The following is a 20,299-nucleotide window of genomic DNA, read 5'->3' as shown; positions in this document are numbered from 1 at the left end:
TATATTCATCAGAGAAGCTCCCCGGCCGCACTCTGCTTCGTCGTCTCCTACTCCCACCTTCCTATGCCCAACGACACCTGTCTATAACCCCACAACGTCCTCCTCTAGCTCTCCTGCACCCTCCAACCCAACTTCGGCATTAAACCGTTCAATTGCCCTTCGCAACTCCTAGTACTTCTGAGAATGGTTTCTTCCTCTTCCTCTATCCAAAATAGTCCTTGAATTTCTCCTTGACATTTTTGATGAGCTGGAGAGGCATAGACACAGACACTGGGGGCATTTTGCTGTCATGTGAGCGCTGTCTTGTCTATGTCATGTGGCAGTAATGTAAGTCGTATGTGGAAGGGTTTGATGTGACCGAATTGTGACTCAAGCAATAAAAATTCATGAAAATTAACCTAAATAGGATAATAGTTTTGTACTAAAGTATATTAGTTATTGTTCCTAATGAAGTGATTGTTTGTGCAAAAGCCGCTGTAATGCTGATTCAATGTTACATAAGGTCACCGTTCACGTGACTTAGTGACTTCACAATCGACGTTGAAGCGACAAAGACCCTGCATTGAGTTAGCATTCCGGCACCTTTTGCGCAAATGATCACTGCATTGGCCACAACAACTAATATATTTTACTACAAAACTGTAATCTCATTTAGGTTAAATTTCATCAATGTTTATTGTTTGAGTCACATTTTAGTCACAATAAGCGTTTCCACATACGGCTTACATGACATAGACAAGACAGTTCCCACATGACAGCAAAATGCCTCCAGTGAGAGCCTTGGGGGAGTTCAGCGTGTTTAATGTGTTCTGGACGAGCGCGTCGCGTTTGTTTACATATGTTTACACTCTATTTTCACTCGATTCACTCATTCCGCGGAGAATAGTTAGTTGAGCTTCCTGGAGCTTCTTGCTCCCTGAAACCACTCGGAAATAGGTTTCTGCAACAATTCAAAATGATTTATCGGAGAATAAGTAAAGATTTCCCATTATTCAAGTGTTTACATGTTGCAAAAGCTGGCATTTCACTAAATTCCGGATTTTTCTCCGATAAATCATCTTGTTTTTATCCCAAATATTGATATCCCTAAAGAGTTTGAGTGAGTATGTGGCCGATGTTGAGATTAACTCATTCGCCGTTCTTAATTCAGCATTTGGCGGGGAGGCCAGCCGTGGGAACTGCACGCTCGGCTAACTTTTTGGTGGGAGGATTGCGCATTACCACTGGACGCGGTCACGGTTTGGGGTCACGATGCAAATTCGCTTCATCCGCGGCCTAGTACTAAGCTTCACCTTAGGCAGGAGTTTGACAGGTGCCGTAACCCCCTGTTAGGGGGGGTTTTAGTCGTGTGGGAAATGGACCTAAGAGGCCCCGCTTCCGAATTGCAACGGACGACTTCGTGCGCTTCGTGCGCTTCCTCGGTTCGCGTCCCTTGCTCCCTTCCCGTCCCCTACGCTTTACTCTCCTATATCCTCTCATCTACACTCTAGTATCTGGCCATAGTTCCAAGGTTGCTTATTCGATGCTGCTTCGTCTGACACAGGTGCATAACAGTGGGTTGGTTCTCGGTGCAACAATGGTGCGCTTTTTTTTGCTTGCTCGCCTGGTACCATATTCCTTATAATTTCTGAGCCATCCTCTTCATTGTAGTGTTTGCCGTAACGCTCCTGCACCCTAAACAGGTTTGTTCGTTCACTGAAAGAGTACTCATCACTCAAAATGTCTACACTTACAGTATGCGCGATGCTCATAGCTCGATACGGTTCCACACTATCCTCTGCTACGAGTCCTAATACCTAAACATCCATTCTTTGCCATTTTCGCACATATTCTCGTTCCACTTCGCTCCTCAAAAATTGTCCAATGAGGATTCGAGGTGCGCCGTGCGCTTGTCTGCCTTTCCCCCAATGTTATAACTCAAGTGTGTCATCAATAGTAGCCCCATGCACGGCGTTGAACAACGACTCTCATCTTGTAGCAGTATGTGGGATCCATGTGTACCAAATCTGCCTAGCACTGATGTCGTCCATTTTAACATCTCGTCTATTCTCAGATTTTTTCAACCACTGGGCCTTCGTCGACGCCACATGTCCCCGTTTCTTTGGCTTTCCCGCTCCACTGTCCTAGGTCTGTTGCGATCTCAAATCTCCTCTACTCACCAGTGCATTCACACTACCCAATGCCCGGCACAATTGTTTCTGTGTGTACCAGCGTGGTAGCTTGGTGGCCGCGCTGCCGTGCTCACATCTGAGCTTGCTGGCTCTTTGTGAATGTTCACCGAGCCGTACATGAATCCTGTGCAATTTACCTTCTGTTACCATATTAATGCTGGCTTCAAACTTGGTTGATAGTATTTGTGCCTCTCACCCGTGTTCGTCGTGTAGAACTTGACGATAAAATTAAGGTAGCCTGTACAATCATGCAAATGCTTTGCAGTGCGTTAACTAAATAAATGTAATTATAGAGAGATACTATATATATATTTAATAAAATAGAGCCCTGACAGACCCCTTGTACTTCTATTATGTCCCAAACATCGGACAAGTTTGTTTTGGTAAAGGTCAGTCATTCACACCATTCTAGTTGTCCTTGCTCACTATAGATACTATTTTATTATCCAATTTCAATAGGGAATATCTCAAATATGAGACTCTTCAACGGTTCACCCGGCTTAAGTGAGGATAGGTCAGGACTCAGGTTACGGTCAGCCGTACTATGTACTTTAGACGCGTCTCGACTCTTCAGCAAGATCCATTTTCACACCAATTCATTTTTGATTGGTAGATAGCCAGTTCTTGACAGATTCATTTAGACCCTCAGCAAATGCGAAAACCCAAATATCTAAGTGGGAGAATAACTAGCCCACCCATGGTATGCAGACTTGTGTTGCGGAAATATCCGGAAACATCGGCTATCGATTAGCCGGTGTCCCGGGGACCTCCATGCGCGCAAGAAGTTAAATCATGTCTTCCACCAGTCGTACTAAACTTGGAAAAGAGGAAAGAAATGAGAAACAATATTATAAAAGGAGTGATAATTAAGATATATCTGGGTATCGGAGCACTAAGCTTGGCCGATAGCAAATGAGTGTACTACACAAATTATAGTGTACTATTGAATTAATTGTACAGTGACCCTGGCCCGTGCAATTACTATCCATCCCTAACCTTGCTGTAGATAGGACACGGAGCCATTCTATCTTTTGAGTTTCTTCGCGTCCAGTTCGGTACTTTGCTGTACTTCATAGTTCAAAGGCGGGATTGGTGGTCAACCGTGCTTGTGAGCCTGCCAGGTAATGACAGTTGAAGTCAGAAAGCGGAACAAACGCACCGACGTGGTTGTTGACGCCAATGTGATAATCATCTGCCTTACAAGTTTGCGAGCCTCCAAAGAGTGCAGGGACTTGAGGGATATTGTTACTAACTGAACGCTCGTTTGCCCTAGGTGAGTCACATGCATTGACAGAGCCAGCTTGAGGTTGAAGATGAGTATAATGGAGGTGAGAGGCTACTACAAAGAGAGGTTATGGGTTAGGCAGATTACAAGAATGGGAAGAGTACCGTGACGCACCCATTTAAAATCCTGTACACATTGTTTCCAGTAGCAGTAGGTGGGCTTGCTGAGCGTGTTACGAAACTAAATACTGGGGCCAACCTACAGAGATTGTGAGGAGTATTAGTGGCAGTAGGTGAGCAAGCAAAAAAAGCGCACCATCGTCGCACCGACTCGGAGAACCATTCCACTGCCATGCTGTGTTGGACGGAGCGATGTGAGATCAGGATTGCACACGGCGTCAAATGAGTAACCTTGAAGTCATGTTAGAGTGTAGATGAGAGACATATGGGAGAAAAAAGCGTTGGGAGACGGGATTCCAGGAAGGGAGCGAGGAGGGAGCAGGGGACGCGGATGGAGGAAGCGAACGAAGCGCAAGAAGTCGTACGTTGCACTTCGGAAGCGAGACCTCTTAGGTCCATTTCCCACACGACTAAAACCCCCCCTAACAGGGGGTTACGTCACCTGTCATGGTCCTGCCCAAGGTGCTAAGCTTAGAAACGGGCATGTATAACTTGTAAGCCGCCAATGAATCCGAAGAACTTTCCAACGTTCCCGTCGTTTTTTATTTATGTAAAAGTACAAAAATACAGTGCGTTCAATCTCTATTGTACAACCCATAAACGAAGGAAATAATGCATATCTGGTCTACACGTCCTCCCAATTATTTTGGAAAGCCAATTTTCATTATAGCTAAAAAGAAACAATTTCGATATCAGTCGAACGTCGACAACAATTTAAAATTCTGACGCTCTACTTACCATAACCATACCTCTCTGCGGCGGTATAATATATCCAGGACTAGACATGAGGTGCTCGTTAGGTGCGGGATAATAGTACCCGCGGTCTCTCGGAGAATAAGGAACCACAAAAGGTCGAGTTTTCCCGAGTGCGGGAGCTGGAGCTGGAGCGATAAAAGTAGGGGAGCTAATCTGGTAAGCCGTACCCGAGCTGGTGGAATGACTTATCGACGGTCCCGTCGACCGGGAACGGGGACGGTGGTGATGATGGTGATGATGATGGTGGTGGTGGTGTCCGCCACCACCGGTGTGGTGATGGTGATGAGATTTATTGGAAGAATGGTGTGTATGATGGTCCTGACTGGGACCAGAACGACTATCTGTATGCGATCGAGGTAGGGAAGACGATCTGACCAAGTTGGGGCCTTGTGCTAGCCCAGAAGTGGGGAGAGTACGGCCCCTGGTCGCTGTTGAGTTATGGGGATGGCTGCTAACGGGATTGGGTTGATTGCCATGTGAAGGTTTATGGCGTGAGTGTATGTGCGATGGATTGTGAGATGCGCTATCAACTAAGTGAGATGATGGTTGCGTAGGCTTCCCGGGAATAGCAGCTCGTAATGGATAGGAAGGAGCATGCATTGGCATGGGCCCTGGCCCGTCCGGGTCATAGTAAGTTGTGTCTGATTCGGTACTCTCGGTCCTATTTCGAGGGGATGGACGCTGGACACTGGTATTCCTCTTGACATCGGGACATCCATCTTTGCTTCCAGTTGTCGAGCCGTGATATTCGTGTGGTCGAGGCCGTGACTTATTCGCGCCCGGCGCTGGCGAAGAGTTGAGGCTCCTACAAACAGGTTCTTTGGAAACATCTGACCGAGGTCCGAACGGACTTTTAAACTCGCTGGAGTGGGAATTCGTGTCATTCACCCATCTCGAAATACGTTGTTGAGTCTCCATGTATCGATTGTAGCCTTCTGGAGAGTAGTCGTATTCTGTCATCTTTTATGATTGGAAACTCGGATATCTTTTAGTCTTGCAAAGGCGGTCAACTCTGGCCATAGTTAGCGACTGATAGAACTTAGAGCCGTAGAGTCCACGACTCACATTTGTTCTGGATACAGAGGGAGGAACGGATTTGCCACTTGATGATGATGACGCGTCGGGTGGGGTGGGGTGGAGGGGGATGAGGTGTGAGATCTTGAGAGGTTATGTTCAGTTCTTATATATGTCTTCGGGAGTTGGTTGATACCCGTTTGGGCTACATCAAGGTGAGCCATCAATGGTTGAATTATACACATATAGAAAGATGATGGAAGCGTACTAGTCGATCATCGAAATTCATAGGACGGGTGATTTGTGGAAGGGTCTATAATGGCCATGTTTTTATCATCGCAGGACTTGTCGGCTAACGTCACCAACGCCACCACAAGAAGCACTTCCGCAAAGCCCATCCCACATGAAAACCGGTGTTCTACACGGTTTGTACACGGACTGCCGCCCAAAACTTTGACTACCGTTTCCTCGTGTTCTCTGAGCGTCATCTGATGTTTTCTTTGAAGTAATTAGGCTTTTCTTGATGGACGTCCGACGTTTTCCGGCGTATTCAAAAGTTCCAAACCAGTCATACGTCGCGATTTGCTGGCGGAGGTGTAAGCTAAGGCCTATTACATCATTTCACGTGGCCACATCACGTCAACACCCACAAACAGCGGGATCGATTTCTCCTCCCACGTCCGCGAACAAAGAGACGGTAACGAATAAATATCTTGTTTTACAAGTCTCGACTGATGCAACTCTCAACGTAGATAAATTTGAAGCAATGCAACCCTCTGTAATTCAGCCTCGCCGGTCCAAGTTTCCAATGACGAGCACCGAGCTTGAGACAATCCTTCGCTCTCCAAACGCGATCGTTCCTCCTTCAAAACAGGACATTTCCAAATTCACAGTGGCAGCAGAAGGGGATATTAAGATGTATGAAGGATATATTGAACAGCTTCGAAGCAAGATCTCCCTCATTAAGCGCGAAATCTCCCAGTTCGAGTCGTTACGGTCTCCCATCCGCCGAATACCTCCTGAAACACTACGCGAAATCTTCCTTTCTGCATCAGGCTACAATTCATTTGGATTTAAGGCTATTTGGAAGTCTACTGCTCTCGACCTCGCCGCTGTTTGTTCTCGGTGGAGGGAAGCTGCTATCGCAACTCCAGAACTTTGGTCAATGTTGTCCGTCCGCATTTGCGACAGAGCAGCCGAGCTCGTGAAACTAGCTCTGATACGTTCAAAGGAAGCTCTACTGTCTCTTGTGCTCGAAGACACTTTCATTGATGCCAACGCGGCGTTGCTTTCGCTATTGTCTGAACATCGGAATAGATGGAAACATCTTAACATGGAGAGATTGAGCGAAGAAACTGTTTGCCTCGCACTCGACGATCGTCTTGCTTCCCTTCCGTTGCTCGAATCTGCTACCTTGGAGGGCGATTGGCATAATTGGTCGATGGAGGGCATCAATAATGCACCCAAACTTAGGCGTCTCGAAATAATTAGGGACGAAGTACGCGCTCATGTTGAACAGCATAGGTTGGAAGGCCTACATCATCTTGATTTGGAGTACGACAGATGGGAAAGGGTAGACGTTGACCTTGCGCCGCTCAAGGCTGCTAAAAAGCTTCGCTCCTTCCGCTTTTTCGGCAAGGCTCTTGCCCTTGGAACCGGTAGTCATTACTTCCCTCTCATCCAGGAAGACCGAGAAACCGTCGATGATATACCTCATATCACCTCCCCCATCACTTCTCTTTCTCTTCATTTTCTCAACAGCTGTGGAGTATATAACATACTCACCGATATATTCCTTGTCTTGACCCTCCCATCCCTCACGTCCCTCGAAATCCATGGGGAGGTGGCTCTTAAGCAAGAGAATATAAAAGACCATACTGTGGAACAGCCGATTTTCTACTCTAACTGGCCACATCATGCCATAACTTCCTGCATTCTTCGCTCTGGGTGCAGCCTCACTACTTTGTCATTGCTTGGAATGCCCATACATGATACATATATCATACGACTCTTTCGACTTACTCCTGCCCTTCAAAAGCTCACTATCCATGAACTTTGCGCTGACCATGGAATCGACCTGAAGAAGCTCCATATCCCACTCAAACAAAACGTGACGAAGAAACTGTTGGAGGAACTCAGAGTGACCGATGAAAGACACCCTTCCATTCCAAAGCTTAGGTATCTGGAACTCCGGGTTCAATCTCACTTTGACGTGGACAAAGCGTTCGTGGAGATGGTAGAGTCGCGTTGGTCATTGATCAACCTTGAATTGTGGCCGCAGATGGAGCGGTTGAGGACTGTATCACTGATTGTTTTAGACCGGAAATTGGACGAGGGCGTGTACGAGCCGTTGAGAAAGTTGGATAGGGCTGGGATGATGGTCAGCGTTCTTGCTAAGGGTGTATACATCGTGTAAGACGGTTACGTCCATTGGTGTATTACGGAAGTACTACACGAAATATGTATTCCTTTTTGCACCGGAATGGCTTTCATAAGAGCGACCGATGAACACCATGTGTTTCAGAGCTCAGGTATCTAGAACTCCGGATTCAAAACTCACCTTGACTCGGACAAGTTATTCGTCAAGCCGACATTGACGAACTTTGACTCCCAGCGATGGAGCAGTTGCGGAGGGTAACGCTGGATGTTTTAGGGCGGGATTTAGACGAGGTCATATGATAGGGAAAGGACTGAACGCCTTCGTGTTTGACCGAGTCTTGTCGCGTACAAAATCCATAGTCAGCCTTTCCACAGATCTCTGACCTTCTCGAGTCTGGTATAACATACTTAGGAACGTATCGCACAGACCAGATCATGTGTTCGTTCGCCGCAGGTCTCCGACTCAAAGCCTTCTCTTCATCCAAATACATAGTACATCGCGATCATACCATCCTCCCAAAATTTAAGGTACCTTCACGCCTTTCTGAACAGCCGGCCTACTTTCGATTCTATCAATCCATTCCTATGTAAACAGAAAAGAAAAGAAACATCAGTAAGGTGGAAATCGCAGCTCATTAACGAACATACCTTCACATGCGGCCAATCATTTGGATCAAGGCCATACCTCTCTGCGAACAGTACGCCAAGTCGGACCCTAGTATATGGATATGCATTCATGGTCAATATCAAATGACGAAAGACAAGATGCGGAAACAACCATCCATAGGCCTTGATATCAGCAATCGTGTACTTATCCCCAGCGAGATATGAGTGTTTCGCCAATCGCGAATCGAGGACCGCATAAAGCCTCTTTACTTCGTTTAGATAACGGTTCTGCGCGTATGGGCTGTTGAAAAAAGGGGGGAGCCTGAGGTTGAGCCGAATCCCCAAAGACACATTCGAGAAACGACTGCCCACATTTGTTCCGGTGCATACATCTTGAAGTGGCCGAGTTGTCCTTGCATTGGGCCTATACCTCCATGCTAGATATATACCAAGCACGTATCAGCGGCCTGAATTTCAATGACTACAAAAGGAAGAAAGGGCGCCATGCGCCCAGTCATACCGCAAAGCACAACCACTGCAACACCTCACTATACTCCTTCGGGTTTCCAACGGGACTAAACCCAAATTTGTTCTCCTTATCAAACTCCGCTTGTAGATACGCCAGAATGGCACTCGTTTCAAAGACGTTGAATCCGTTATGGGTGATTGCAGCAATACGACCGTTGGGGTTGATCTCTAGATACCATGGAGATTTGACTTGGTTGTGGACTTTTCCAATGTCAGAGTCGGAGATGGACATCTTAATGGCTTCGTAGGATATCCCGAGCTCTTCGAGGAATATTGAGATGGGCCAACCGTTGGGTGCAGCAGCGGTGTAGAGGGTTACTTGGGGGGAAGACATGATGATGGTACTGACGCTGGCGTTTCTTCAAGAAATGCACTGTTTTTGTAAAGATGCCTGGCTACCTGACGAGGTGTTGGATGTCTCCATGTACCCGAGGGAAACCGAATTACTCAGCCTCGGGAGCAGCTGATGAAGGAAGATAGGCGGTGGATATGCAATTATCTCACCATTTGAGAATTCCCAGTCCCATCGGTAAATAGCCGAAAGTATTGAACCGGGAGTGATTTCGATTAGGCCCGGTTCGATTCTCATGCACAGAAAAAGACTAAAAATGTAAAATTTGCTTCACGGCCTGGGAGTCTGAGAAGATGGTAGAACGGGTCCAAGAGCGGACCTTCCACGAGTGTCACAAAGCACGAGATTGTGACAGTGACGTACCACAGTCTAAGCGTACCCCTTGATGAAAATCCTCCTTATATTATGGGAGAAGTGTCGCGATTATCTTGAAAAAATGATCTATGCGACTGGACCGGGGTAAATTAAAGCGGAGATCGAAATTTCCTGCATGCACGACAATATCCATGTCCCCTCCCTTTGAGCTAATGTAGTATTTTTCAAGTTCCTGTTTATTCCTACTGTTATCTGACATGCATCTATACTTCAACTGTTATTAGATGTAACTTTTATATTCCCACACTCTTTTTTGGTAATAATTTGTCATCTCTCACTGTTTCTGTGGTCCCTCCTCTCCCCTTCTCTAACTGTACTATCTTGGTGGGGTTTTCCACAGGTTACAGGTTTTTCTGTGCATGGGACAGGGAGGGAATGGGGTAGGCCACCCTGTACAAAGTCCTGTACACAGTACAAGTCCTCTACCTGCTATTTATGTCACCCACTATACAATATGTACTGATTTGACACAGAATACTTTTCCCATGGGTTTGCACCTGTAAAATGGGATAGAGCATGGCCATACCTGCAGATAGGGAAGTTGGAACAGCACAGGTTGGTGGGTTTTCCTGTGCATGGGATGGGGCTGGAATGGATTAGTCACCCTGTACAAGTCCCATACCCACCATACTTTTTTCCATGGGTAACAGGTAGAACAGGTGTAATTACGCCTCTGACACAGGATATTCACAGAACGGGTCATGTGACATGAATACAGTGGGCCAAGGGACACAAACTTTCCCCCCATGGGTGATTCATGCTGTTCACTACCTGCAGAACTCCTACAGAGTGCAAGTAAGCAGGTGTATAAACATGCAAAAAAACTCGGCACAAAGGGCCGGGTCATAAGCTTGTTATCTTATATTTTGCTCCCTCCTACTATATTAAGTAATGCTTTCCCATGCAGCACATGACTGTCAACGCTAACTTACAAGCCCACAATTTGACTAAATCTGATGAATTTGAGCTTATTAGTAGGCTACCATTATCCAAAGGTAGGACCAGTGGTCAGTGGAGGACACATTTTGTAGTTTTGACCTTCCTATGCCTGCCATCATGGGACACTGTCTTTCGACATCCCAATAATTGATACTGTCTCGGACTGGGAAGCCAGACACACGGGGAAGCCGGACGGCGGCATCCTAGCACGATAATTAGTAACTTTCCTATGATATGTATAGTAATGAAAATGTACCTTACCATCTCATTGAGCTCTCTTATGAGTTTGAGGGCAAGGTGTGCACAACTAAGGGAAATATGGCAATTCTCACATGTCTTGTCCAAATCAGGCACCAATTCCTTAATTGGGAATACAGATCAATATAAGCACGTGTCCACACAAGGTGACACTCCTACCAAAATCCCTTTCTTCCCTTATTATTATATGCTCTATAGACACTCCCCAAGCTCTAACAGATGCAATATTAGGCCTTCAGCTCATGCAAAGTTTGTTAACACTGAATCTTTTCACTTTTTCCCTTTTCCCCCCCTTTTTTTGACTAAACAATGACAGAACCATTGTGAGCCAAGTCCTTATCCAATCAACTTCAGACATTGGGGATCTGAAGTACACTACTAAATAAGGCTTTTAACCATACTTGGTGATTTTATAGATTTTTTGTGACAGATATATACAGGGGGTTACAGTAGTTCATATATATTTCTAGATTTGAGCTCAAATCTGGATCTGAGCAATTCATATGACCCACCAGTGATGTCAAATGTCACAAAAACATTCCTACTCATTGAAATTATGATTCTGGAGTGGCAGATATGACTCACAGTGTCAAAATGTGCCCTAAATATAGTTAAAACATGTAAATTTCAGTATTTTGACAAATCCATGTCCTGGAGATTACCAAGCACCATCACAAGGCTGGTATATTGGAATTCTGGGTTTCCTGGGCAGATGGTGACAAAACTTGGAACCTTTGGAAGCATATCTGAAGACTCAAAAAATATTTGACCTTACCAGTCTGTAGTAATTAAAATTCCCTATGTAACGAGCCCCTACTTGTTCAATTTGGTCCAAAACTGAGTGAGATATGCAGGTATTACGGGCGGTATATGTCTCTGCTGCATAGCCACCACAAGTGCCTGCCACCTACGTACGCGCGTGTCCGGCTACCCAATCTAACCGAGGTTTGGAGGTCGCGCGTGAAAAATATTCATAGCTCAGGCTCAACAGTCCCTAAAATTATTATATCTTAGTGAGAGTTACCCAAGTGGTATGGTGAGAGATTGAGCTAAAATACAGTACAATACATTTCATATTCATTGTGGTAAACGGAATCTACTAACAAGCTGTCCGGCATCCGCGGCTCCGACAGTAATTATTATCTACAAACGTGCACCTACGATGCTCGGCACCATTATTTAGGTAAAGAAAGGTCCCAGCAGACCGGTTCACTAGGCTGCCACCTTCCAGTTGAGAAATGAGGCGACGTCTTTGCGACACTAGAGAGGTATTGTTCGACATCCAGTAAGTGGGTTATAACTACTTTGTGATGCACTTTGTTATGAAATTTGATCACTTAGAATTCAATACTTCTCCGGCAACATCCCAACAAGCATCCCCTTAATTCTCAGCGCAAGCACAGAACTCCAATACCTACACATCGCAAGACTCCCAGTTCCAACGCAAATACCTTCCACACCGGAGTCTCCCCATACAGAATTGAGTTCTCCTTCTTCGTTCAACCCCCAGATTCTGTGCAGTTTGGAAGTATATTCGGGGCCGATGATGGGTGAGATGGAGTCTGCTGCGTCTGCAAACCTGCCGGACGGGAGGCGGAGTCAACATCGGATTTGTGGATTGACAAGAGGCTCACCCAGTAGCAAAGACAACGACATCAATGCCCTCAATCGAACTTCCATCTTGGAATACGACGCCCGACCCGGTATCAGAAAACTCTTTTATCCCTCCACCTGCACCTGAAATTAACTTGACCTTCCCGGTGATAATATCTTCACTGCCTCCGGTGTCTAGGTTGAGAGAGCCAACGTTAATTTCGGTTCAACACAGAAGGGAGGCGTCGAGGGAAAGAGCGACGTAAAGAATCTTACCGATATAATACCCCCCAGCTTTCTCAGAAAACAACGGGAATAACCCAGCCCCGTCTGGTCCAGTGTTCGTCTTGAACCCCACTCTTTCTAAATTCGTAATGACATCCCTATTTATCAAGAACATGAGCGTCAAATACATTTAAAGATGCGAGGCGAAAAAAAAAACTGGAATGAGCAAAACCTACCGATCGACTCCACGAAACACAGGTACAACCCTCTGCTGAATCGCCGTGACAACATGATACGGTAACGAGACCCTCATACGATCAGCCCATTCCAACTGATTCATCATCGATTCGTTGAACGATGCCAACAACATCGCAACCGCTTTGGCGGTGATGACGTATGTCGAACTGCGTTGGTACATTGTCACGTCTATACCTTGCCTGGCGAAGTCTTGGGCAATGTCGTGGCCTAAAAAGTCGAGCGGAGTGTTCAGTGCACAATTGAAGATATATTCAAGAGCACTGAGTACTGACGGACCGGAATTACAAGCTCCAACGACCAACGCCTTTTCACCTTTATGGTTCCTAGCAGACTTGAACTCTGAAGAATGGTATATCTTCCCTTTGAACTTGTCCTGCGAGAGAAGGGAGTGGTAGAGGATCCTTCGTTAGCCGAAGAACGACCCAACACTCACAAGTAGGAGAAAGGCCGGAACTCACCACACCGGGTATCTTCGGAACATTTGGGACACCCCCTCCAAGCCCGGTTGCGAAAACAATATGTTTGACTTTAACCACTCTCCTTCCCTTCCCACCTCGTTCCAATTCAACAGTCCACGTTTTATCCTCTTGATTCCACCTAGCGTTCCCAACGACCCTAGTTTCCGTCCATACCGCCAAGTCTAGAGTATCCGCGTAGGATTCCAGAAAGTTGGCAAGTTTCCCGGCGGAACAATAGACAGGCCATGAAGAGGGGAAAGAGAAGTAGGGTGGGTTGTTGTACCAGATCGTATCGTGAAGGGTAAGAGTGTCGTACCGGTTCCTCCACTAACACGGAAATTTTATCTTTATTTCAACGATAAGGTCCAAGAAAACGGTTAGGTGACGGGACTCACGTTGTCCCCAATTCGACGATTCTTCTCAATCACCAACGCGTCTATATCCAGTTGTTTCATTCGCGCTGCTACTTCTAGTCCGGTTTGACCGGCACCTGATTCCACAAGATGTCAGGATGAAATGAAGATGAAAGAAAACCGAAGGAACGCACCGACGATCAACACATCAGGTTCTCTATCCTCAAACTCTACTTGCTTACGACGAAATTCATTCCAAGGTTCGAACACAGGTGTTATTGGACGGTTAGATCCAACCTAAAAAAGATATATACTAATAAGCAAGTGATAACACAGCATAGAAGAAGAAAACTCATCACCTTCTCAACAAACGGATCCAACTGATCGAGACACGTAAACATCGTATAAACCTTCCACCCTGCCACGCCTTCCTCTTCCACTCCCGTATAAACCAACCTCCCAATTGCAGTGCCTTTCCCACAGTACGAAACATCAAAAGAAAACGCAAATTGGAGAAACACCAAGTCTGGAAAGAGTTCCGCAATCATTGGTTTCTTTAAATCATGGTTAACGATGAGTTTGAGTGAAGTAGAAACGAAGAGATCCGCTCGTGAGTGTAAGAATGGTTTTATCTGATTTGCAAAACCGCTGAAAGTGCGAAAATCAGATGTGAGAGAGACGATGTCTCGCCAATATGAAGTTTCGAGGAATAAGTCTGTGGTTATCGATTTCGGATTTTTGGTGAGGGCTTTGGAAAAGGCTCTGAGCCAAGTTTGAGCGATTTCGAGTGGAGAGGCTGTGGATGGAGGGTGGGGGTGGTGAGGGGGGAGGATTGTGTTCGCCATCGACTGTGGTGGTGGTGGGAGTGCGTAGAATTTGATTACCGTGCTGTCTTCGTTTCACTCTTCCACGATGTTTGGCTCCCTTCCTGTCGCCTACTGATGGTAGTGGTAACACCAAGCCTCAGACAGACCACATGATCCGATAATTACTTCCCTCCGGGGCTCGATACCCAAGGAACTCTTGGGATCAACTCGGGATCATAAAGGTGGATTTTGGGGTTGACTCAACCTCGAGTATGGGAGGTTGGGTTCGCGAGGTTGTCACCGTCGGGACGAGGAATTTGGGAAAGGATTGCATTATGGTAAATACTCGGATTCCTTCTCGACCCTCCATTGCTTCCTATTCAAATCCACACCTTTTTCACTACCAGCCGGCATCTCTCTCACGAGTCAACGCCGGTTTGTCCTCGTCGTTCATCGAACTCTGGCTCAAACTCACCCGGTAGAGATGAGATGGAAGTAGAAAAACACTCAATGATCCTCCATGCTATTTTCACATCCATTCATTCCGCTGCTCAAATCAGGTCAAGTGGAAGAAGGTTGGGAGAACTTTGGCGTTGAATGCGAAGGAGCCTTCGATTGAGGGTGACATCTTTTTCATCGGCGAGACTAGACTTGTGCAAGGTGATGCGGGATATCCAGTAGCAGGTTACGTATAATACACTTTGTTGTAAACTTCGATGGTTAGATATTCAATACTTCTCCGGCAACATCCCAACAAGCCTCCCTTTAATCTCCAGCGCAAGCACAGAACTCCAATACCTACACATTGCAAGATTCCCAATTCCGACCCAAACACCTTCCACACCGGAGTCTCTCCATACAGAGTGTAGTTCCCCCTCTTCGTTCAACCCCCAGATTCTGTGCAGTTTAGAGGCATGTTCAGGGCCTATAATGGGTGAGATGGAGTCTGCTGCGTCTGCAAAGCTGCCGGGGGGGTCAGTATCGGATTTGTGGAATGACAAGCATAAGGCTCACCCAGTAGCAAAGACAACGACATCAATGCCCTCAATCGAACTTCCATCTTGGAACACCACCCCTGAACCAGTATCGGAAAACTCTTTTATCCCTCCACCTGCACCTGAAATTAACTTGATCTTCCCGGTAATAATATCTTCGCTGCCTCCGGTGTCTTAATCGAGGGAGTGAACGTTAACGACTATGGAGAGGAGGGACGTGAAAACCTACCGATATAATACCCTCCGGCTTTCTCAAACAACAATGGAAACACCCCAGCTCCGTCTGGTCCAGTGTTCGTCTTGAACCCCACTTTTTCCAAATTCTTAATGACCTCCCTACCCACCAAGAAGAACGCATCAAAAAACGCGGGAAAAAGAAAGTAGGAGAAACAAAACCCACCCATCTACCCCACTCCCACGAAACACAGGTACAACCCTCTGCTGAATCTCCCGGACGACATGATATGGTAACGACGCGTTCGCACGATCAACCCAGTCTAACTGATTCATCGTGGATTCGTTGAACGACGCCAACAGCATCGCAACTGCTCTGGCAGTGATAACGTATGTCGAACTGCGTTGGTACATTGTCACCTCTACACCTTGCCTGGCGAAGTCTTGGGCGATATCATGGCCTGAACGAGTGGAGCGGTCAGCGCAAAAGTGAGGATATACTCGAGAGGACTAACTGACCCGAATTACAGGCTCCAACGACCAACGCCTTTTCACCTTTATGGTTCCTAGCAGACTTGAACTCTGAGGAATGGTATATCTTCCCTTTGAACTTTTCCTGAAAGAAAGAGGAGTGGTAGGGATCGTTCGTTAGCCAAGGAATACTCAGAAGTAGACTCGCAACTTCGGAACTCACCACGCCTGGTACCTTCGGGATATTAGGAACGCCCCCTCCAAACCCAGTCCCAAAAACAATATGTTTGACTTTAACCACTCTCCTTCCCTTCCCATCTCCTCTTTCCAATTCTACAGTCCACGTTTTATCCTCTTGATTCCACCTAGCGTTCCCAACGACCGTAGTGGAAGTCCACACAGCCAATTCTAGAGTTTCTGCGTAGGATTCCAGAAAGTTGGCAAGTTTCCCAGCGGTGCAGTAGACGGGCCACGTAGAGGGGAAAGAGAGGTACGGTGGATTGTCGTACCAGATCGTATCGTGAAGGGCGAGGGTGTCGTAGCGGTTCCTCCACTATACAATTTATTTATTTATTTTTCAGCGTTGCGGTCCCAAAGAAACGATGAGGTGATGGGACTCACGTTGTCCCCGACTCGAGGGTTCTTCTCAATCACCAACGCGTCTATATCCAGTTGTTTCATTCGAGCTGCTATTTCTAGTCCTGTTTGACCGGCACCTGATTGTACAAGACGTCAGTTAAGGAATGAAGATGAGAGAAAACCGAAGGAACGCACCGATGATCAACACATCAGGATCTCTATCCTCAAACTCTACCTGCTTTCGACGAAATTCATCCCAAGGTTCGAACACAGGTGTTATTGGACGGTTAGATCCAACCTAAAAAAGATATATACTATTAAGCAAGTGATAACAGTCATAGAAGAAAAAAACTCTTCACCTTCTCAACAAACGGATCCAACTGATCGAGACACGTAAACATCGTATAAACCTTCCACCCTGCCACGCCTTCCTCTTCCACCCCCGTATAAACCAACCTCCCAATTGCAGTGCCTTTCCCACCGTACGAAACATCAAACGAAAACGCAAATTGGAGAAACACCAAGTCTGGAAAGACTTCTGTGATCATCGGTTTCTTTGAATCATGGCCAACGAGGAGTTTGAGTGAAGTTGGAACGAAAAGATCCGCTCGTGAGTGTAAGAATGGCTTTATATGATTCGAAAAACCGCTGAAAGTGCGAAAATCAGATGTGAGAGAGACAACGTCTCGCCAATATGAAGTTTCGAGGAATAAGTCTGTGGTTATCGATTTCGGATTATTGGTGAGGGCTTTGGAAAAGGCTCTGAGCCAATTTTGAGCGATTTCGAGTGGAGCTGTGGATGGAGGGTGAGGGTAGTGAGGGGGGAGGACTGTGTTCGCCATCGACTGTGATGGGAGTTGTACCGATAGTGTAGTGCTTTTAGGTGGTAACGCCGAGCCCCAGGTAGAGGTCAAATGACCATCAGATAGTAGTTTCTTTCCCTCCCACGTTGTCGATGCAGAAGCCTTGACCGCGTACTCTCCTCAATACTGTACACATGTCTGGGAAAGAGATGACCAGGCGAACAGTCACGAGTAGAACGGAGGTCCGATGACTCCGAAACCAACGATGTAGCCGATCTGGTGAAGTTCAGATTACAACCCTCAAACACTGAAATACAACAGACCTTATACTTATCCGACGCGCAGAACGGGGCCTTACAGTGTTTAGGCATTTCTTTCAATTAATCTAGTCTATGGTACAGTGCAAAAGCATAGCGAATGATACTACTAGTGATACAGAACAGAAACAAATAGAAAGAGATCTAGAAAGACCGTCGAAGCGATTCCAGTGCTCGCTATGAATCTACGAAAGGGGAAATTATCAGCCGGCGAGTAAATGGGTTCGTGAAACAACCACCTACCCATTTACGTACGTGACGGAGAATTCGGTTCACATCGATCCATAACATCGTCTACCCACGTCACCGTCTGCTTCCTCGGCGGATAGCCGGTCTGACCCTCCTCCGAATCTTGTTTTTCCACATCATCGTCGTAATCTCGACTCTTCAACAGCTCAGGATCATCAGCCTTCGAACTGCAAAGATCTAGCGTAACAGTTGGAAACGCCTGGTTTCGGGTAGATCGCTCTCGTTCTCCTTGTCCGAGCTCAGAATGTTGGTGGTGGGTCTGTCTCGAAACAACTCCTCCATCCGAAGAACTATCCTCTCCTAAATCCCTTTCCCATCGGAACCACCCAGGATTCGCTTCATTCGCCGTACCAGTCGTCGCCGACACCGTCGATTCTCTAACATTCCGAACTTTGGTTCCCCCACTGCGGAAAGTTTCGCTTACCCAGGTCGCAAACTTGATCGATATAGCCGTCGTACTACCACCCACACCTGTAGTTGTCCTTTCTTCCGACTCTTTATGCATATTCCACTTTTGAATCAACCGCGTAGCAACGACAGGAACGTTACACACGATCAAACTAACACAGTCCTCTGTGATAGCCGCTATAACCTCTTGAGGACCCGCATGGACCAAGATAAACGCAGCGTGTACGAGCGAGACTGCTGTTGTGATCAAGCACGTTGAGAAGATGACGGCTAAACGATGTCGCAGCTTTTTATCGGATATTGTTTGGATGAGACGGATGGGAACAAATACGAGGATGGCATCAGAGAGAACGTCGGCTGTTTATGTGAGGATTGAGAATTTAGTTCAAGAGAAACCCCGCAAAGCGAACCGGAATTACGCACTGACGATTTGAAAAATCACAACCTGCCTCGTCAAACTACACTGCGGAGCCTCCGTATTCTTCCACTGACCCCCAGCAGGCTCACAAACCCAATACAACTGACTTATTAACACCGCCGTAATTACCACAAACAATGCTGCAACCCAATACAACTTCCGTCTCATTCCCTGATCAGGATGGATTCGAATGATGGAAAACACGATACTGAGTCTTGCAAACCAGACTACGGAGTAGAACGCGGATGCCATCATGTAGTACGCTGCTACCATGGAAAGTCGAGGGGAGCTGTGGGTTATATGGATGAAGGCGCCTGAGAACATGATGAATTGAGCGAGCATGGAGAAGAGAGCGAAGAGGTCGTCTGCCCAGTAACGGTTACGACGAATGTAGAGACGGTAGACGGTGGTGAGGATCGCGGGGACGGTGAATACGACGGAGGCTATGCCGATTTGGGTCAGAGGGTCTTTTGCGTTGAAAGCCCTCATGGTCGGCAGCTGGAGGGGGGGAGGGGGGTCGGAAGGCGGGATTACAGTGACAGCGCGCGTGAGGTGTTCATATACTGTGAAAATTTATAAATTGGATGCAAAAACGATTTAATCATATTACCGTTCGGAGGTTCTTTTTCCCTTGATTTCAGAAGTGTCATTGATGGCGAACGGGCATGGCTTCCCCTCAACGAATCAGAATTGACCAGGACTTAGCGACAATCAACGCCAGAGTTTTGGTATTGACATTGGTACTATAAGTAGATGGTACAAGGTCTTCGGGGTTTAGTTAACTTGATCGCGGGAGAAGTGATGCAAATGGACCATACCTGCACAGGTTGCTTAATGATACCTCCAAGGCGCTCGCCAGTCATCCGTAACCCAGTATACTTTGCCCCGTGTTAACTTGCTTTCGACGTGGTCGCGTAGTACTTGATGAGTATGAACTATCTCAGTGCTTTTTGAACTTGCATCAATCATGAAGAGCACTGCAAAGGAAGGAATTTGAAATTCCGAGGGACTCCGACAAAAGGTTCCCACGAATGGGCGCTTTCCCACACATAGACTCAGCGTGCCGACCCGCAACAATGACAGCATCTCCTATTGCTGGATTGTACGAAAAAAAGATGCCCTTTCTAAAGCGAGTCATGTCCATGTTTCAGCTCTCGAGTTATGATTATGACGTTAGCAGAGGGCAGCGGAAGGTTATCCGACTCCCGAGTTATCGTTCTGGCTCGGAAGACTGCTTCTATCTTCATTCACGCGTTGGCGGGTATTTCACTAGCAAGTTCCTCCGCATCCCAAAATACATCGTTAAAACACCAGCTGACTACTGGTCAACGGTTATATTCAACATCGCCACTGAACTCAAATAAATCCTTGGGAAATCTCAATCAGAACTCGTTCACAAGCTGTCAGATC

At 46.6% G+C, this 20,299-nt stretch overlaps 6 protein-coding genes across 7 annotated transcripts; 1 reads left to right on the top strand and 5 right to left on the bottom strand.

The window, feature by feature from the left end:
- Positions 1-4,239: 4,239 nt before the first annotated feature.
- On the bottom strand, positions 4,240-5,291 carry E1B28_010601 (uncharacterized protein; the record flags this gene model as incomplete). The annotated part of the gene is made up of 2 exons (XM_043155578.1): positions 4,240-4,245; positions 4,314-5,291. The coding sequence occupies 2 exons, from the start codon at positions 5,289-5,291 to the stop codon at positions 4,240-4,242; spliced, it is 984 nt and encodes a 327-aa protein (XP_043008049.1).
- Positions 5,292-5,836: 545 nt separating this feature from the next.
- E1B28_010600 (uncharacterized protein) lies at positions 5,837-7,823 on the top strand (the record flags this gene model as incomplete). The annotated part of the gene is made up of 4 exons (XM_043155577.1): positions 5,837-5,850; positions 5,903-5,941; positions 6,002-6,042; positions 6,098-7,823. The coding sequence occupies 4 exons, from the start codon at positions 5,837-5,839 to the stop codon at positions 7,759-7,761; spliced, it is 1,758 nt and encodes a 585-aa protein (XP_043008048.1). The 3' UTR covers positions 7,762-7,823.
- A 352-nt stretch (positions 7,824-8,175) lies between these two features.
- On the bottom strand, positions 8,176-9,490 carry E1B28_010599 (uncharacterized protein). Its single transcript, XM_043155576.1, has 5 exons — positions 8,851-9,490; positions 8,703-8,767; positions 8,503-8,631; positions 8,373-8,439; positions 8,176-8,307 (listed from the first exon to the last, which is right to left on the bottom strand). Exons 1-5 carry the CDS (start codon positions 9,190-9,192, stop codon positions 8,248-8,250), a joined length of 663 nt encoding a protein of 220 aa, XP_043008047.1. The 5' UTR covers positions 9,193-9,490; the 3' UTR covers positions 8,176-8,247.
- Positions 9,491-12,126: 2,636 nt separating this feature from the next.
- E1B28_010598 (uncharacterized protein) lies at positions 12,127-14,514 on the bottom strand (the record flags this gene model as incomplete). Its single annotated transcript, XM_043155575.1, has 9 exons — positions 12,127-12,361; positions 12,417-12,570; positions 12,652-12,758; positions 12,837-13,065; positions 13,135-13,231; positions 13,317-13,643; positions 13,712-13,806; positions 13,864-13,966; positions 14,029-14,514. The coding sequence occupies 9 exons, from the start codon at positions 14,512-14,514 to the stop codon at positions 12,127-12,129; spliced, it is 1,833 nt and encodes a 610-aa protein (XP_043008046.1).
- Positions 14,515-15,203: 689 nt separating this feature from the next.
- On the bottom strand, positions 15,204-17,536 carry E1B28_010597 (uncharacterized protein; the record flags this gene model as incomplete). Its single annotated transcript, XM_043155574.1, has 9 exons — positions 15,204-15,438; positions 15,490-15,643; positions 15,700-15,806; positions 15,871-16,105; positions 16,164-16,260; positions 16,339-16,668; positions 16,737-16,831; positions 16,890-16,992; positions 17,054-17,536. The coding sequence occupies 9 exons, from the start codon at positions 17,534-17,536 to the stop codon at positions 15,204-15,206; spliced, it is 1,839 nt and encodes a 612-aa protein (XP_043008045.1).
- Positions 17,537-17,813: 277 nt separating this feature from the next.
- E1B28_010596 (uncharacterized protein) lies at positions 17,814-19,874 on the bottom strand. Of its 2 annotated transcripts, XM_043155572.1 has the most exons (5): positions 19,708-19,874; positions 19,500-19,654; positions 18,895-19,452; positions 18,058-18,828; positions 17,814-17,999 (listed from the first exon to the last, which is right to left on the bottom strand). In XM_043155572.1, exons 2-4 carry the CDS (start codon positions 19,537-19,539, stop codon positions 18,062-18,064), a joined length of 1,365 nt encoding a protein of 454 aa, XP_043008043.1. In that variant the 5' UTR covers positions 19,540-19,654; positions 19,708-19,874; the 3' UTR covers positions 17,814-17,999; positions 18,058-18,061. The 2 variants fall into 2 exon arrangements, with proteins under 2 accessions (XP_043008043.1, XP_043008044.1); XM_043155573.1 differs by having other exon boundaries at positions 18,895-19,654.
- Positions 19,875-20,299: the final 425 nt, after the last annotated feature.

This window comes from Marasmius oreades, chromosome 6 (genome assembly GCF_018924745.1).
Source record: "Marasmius oreades isolate 03SP1 chromosome 6, whole genome shotgun sequence".
Taxonomy (NCBI): Eukaryota; Fungi; Basidiomycota; class Agaricomycetes; order Agaricales; family Marasmiaceae; genus Marasmius; species Marasmius oreades.
The sequence above is the reverse complement of the archived record's forward strand: the minus strand, read 5'-3'. Positions and strand labels throughout refer to the sequence as shown.